Consider the following 856-nt stretch of genomic DNA (forward strand, 5'->3'; position numbering starts at 1 on the left):
GACTAATATTATACATTCTTCTTGTGTACGGTCTTAGAGAATATTTTATTATACATTCAGTCGCCCTTCCCCGAGAGATCACGCAAGGCGACGCTCACGTGTTCAATGTTTTGGTAAACGTTTGAAAGAGGAGAGCAAGCGGCGAGGAAGAGGCAACGTTCACTACTCTTCTACAGAAAGTCTAAAACCGTATAAAAGAAAAAAGAAGAAGAAGAATATTCTTGTACCAAACATTTGCTTTGCGTGCTGTGAGCCATGTCAAATGCACTGGAGAGTTATGTGAACCGTATCCTTTTTTAGAATTAAGGTTGTGACCCTAAAGTTACCTTTGACTGAGTAAATATAGTCTCACGATGGGGATACGTGAATATGAGAGTAGGATAGCACTTGTAAGTTTTCATTGCCGGGTTATGAATAATATGTAATGGATATGATATGCTTTATGTATTTTCTCTCGTTTTTTATCGATAGATCAGCAAATATAGGGGAATTAGGTGAGTAGATAATGTTAGCAATTGGTACTAGATAATCAAGAATTTTGTGAAATATGTAGGGTAGGTTTTATAATATCCATCTGAACATTACTGTTGTGTTAACTCAAAGAAGTCGGATTGTGTGAAACAAAGTTAAAGTTTTGGACATAATACACAGTAATCTGTAATCTGAATTTAATATATTTTATATAAACCTTGTAAATATTATTAAAAGGTGGCATACACTATTTCAGTGCTCTGGCTCTATTTAAAACATGAACTGATTTTTTAATTGATTATAAAATGCCTGCGAAACCAAACACAGAATAGACGTGATTTTGTTGAGGAGATAAAGGACTTGTTTTGGTAATATTTCTGATTAT

The 856-nt window shown here is 34.1% G+C and overlaps 1 protein-coding gene across 1 annotated transcript in view; it reads left to right on the forward strand.

The window, feature by feature from the left end:
- Positions 1-54: 54 nt before the first annotated feature.
- The window catches only part of LOC119588601 (U6 snRNA-associated Sm-like protein LSm8), a 7,046-nt gene continuing 6,244 nt past the window's right edge, over positions 55-856 (forward strand). Inside the window, 1 exon segment of the mRNA XM_037937243.1 lies at positions 55-286. Coding sequence (XP_037793171.1) covers positions 256-286 — 31 coding nt within the window. The 5' untranslated portion in view covers positions 55-255.

Source organism: Penaeus monodon, chromosome 24 (genome assembly GCF_015228065.2).
Source record: "Penaeus monodon isolate SGIC_2016 chromosome 24, NSTDA_Pmon_1, whole genome shotgun sequence".
NCBI lineage: Eukaryota > Metazoa > Arthropoda > Malacostraca > Decapoda > Penaeidae > Penaeus > Penaeus monodon.